The 511-nt window shown below is 40.5% G+C and overlaps 1 protein-coding gene across 4 annotated transcripts in view; it reads right to left on the bottom strand.

The window, feature by feature from the left end:
* LOC137974346 (receptor-type tyrosine-protein phosphatase S-like) overlaps positions 1-511 on the bottom strand; it is a 77,290-nt gene extending 76,779 nt beyond the window's left edge. For all 4 annotated transcript variants that reach the window (XM_068821274.1, XM_068821275.1, XM_068821277.1 and 1 more), the window contains exon 1: positions 426-511. In XM_068821274.1, the coding sequence (XP_068677375.1) occupies positions 426-504 (79 nt within the window). In that variant the 5' untranslated portion in view covers positions 505-511. The remainder of the gene's footprint in view (positions 1-425) is intronic.

Raw genomic sequence — 511 nt, 5'->3', positions numbered from 1 at the left:
AATTCATCCATCCATAATGTTCGTGGAACTTCCTTTCTTGTATGGATGACCACGTAATGACCCAGAACGAGACGACTACATGATCATGAATGCATTCTTAATAAATACATAGCCGAATTATTCAACAATTTGTGAGGCGTCATCGCGTTTTGAAGGGTAATGGACCACTTATGGTCAACGAGAAATCCTTAGTTTTGCGTCATGTTCTAAAAAATGTCCTTAATTTTGATCTTACAAAACTACAGCAAAAATACTTAATTATTGCCTCCCCTCTGGAATTCGGAGTAGCTTGTACTTATGGCGCGCGCATCGACCCGGAAAAAGGCCACAAAACGAACTGCAAAATAAGCACTTCTTGATAGGATGCCCCCTGAATTACTGTGATATCGACCTTAAACTGTAAAAGTCACTTAAGTTTTACTTACCAGACGATAAATGGGCCAGAAGAAGACAGAAAATCACCCGGAAACAAAGAGCCTTGCAATACGACGTACCTCCTACCATGATTGCC

The sequence above is a fragment of the Montipora foliosa genome, chromosome 10 (genome assembly GCF_036669935.1).
Source record: "Montipora foliosa isolate CH-2021 chromosome 10, ASM3666993v2, whole genome shotgun sequence".
Classification (NCBI taxonomy): Eukaryota; Metazoa; Cnidaria; class Anthozoa; order Scleractinia; family Acroporidae; genus Montipora; species Montipora foliosa.
Note: the sequence above shows the minus strand (reverse complement) of the source record. Positions and strands in the feature narration are given on the sequence as shown.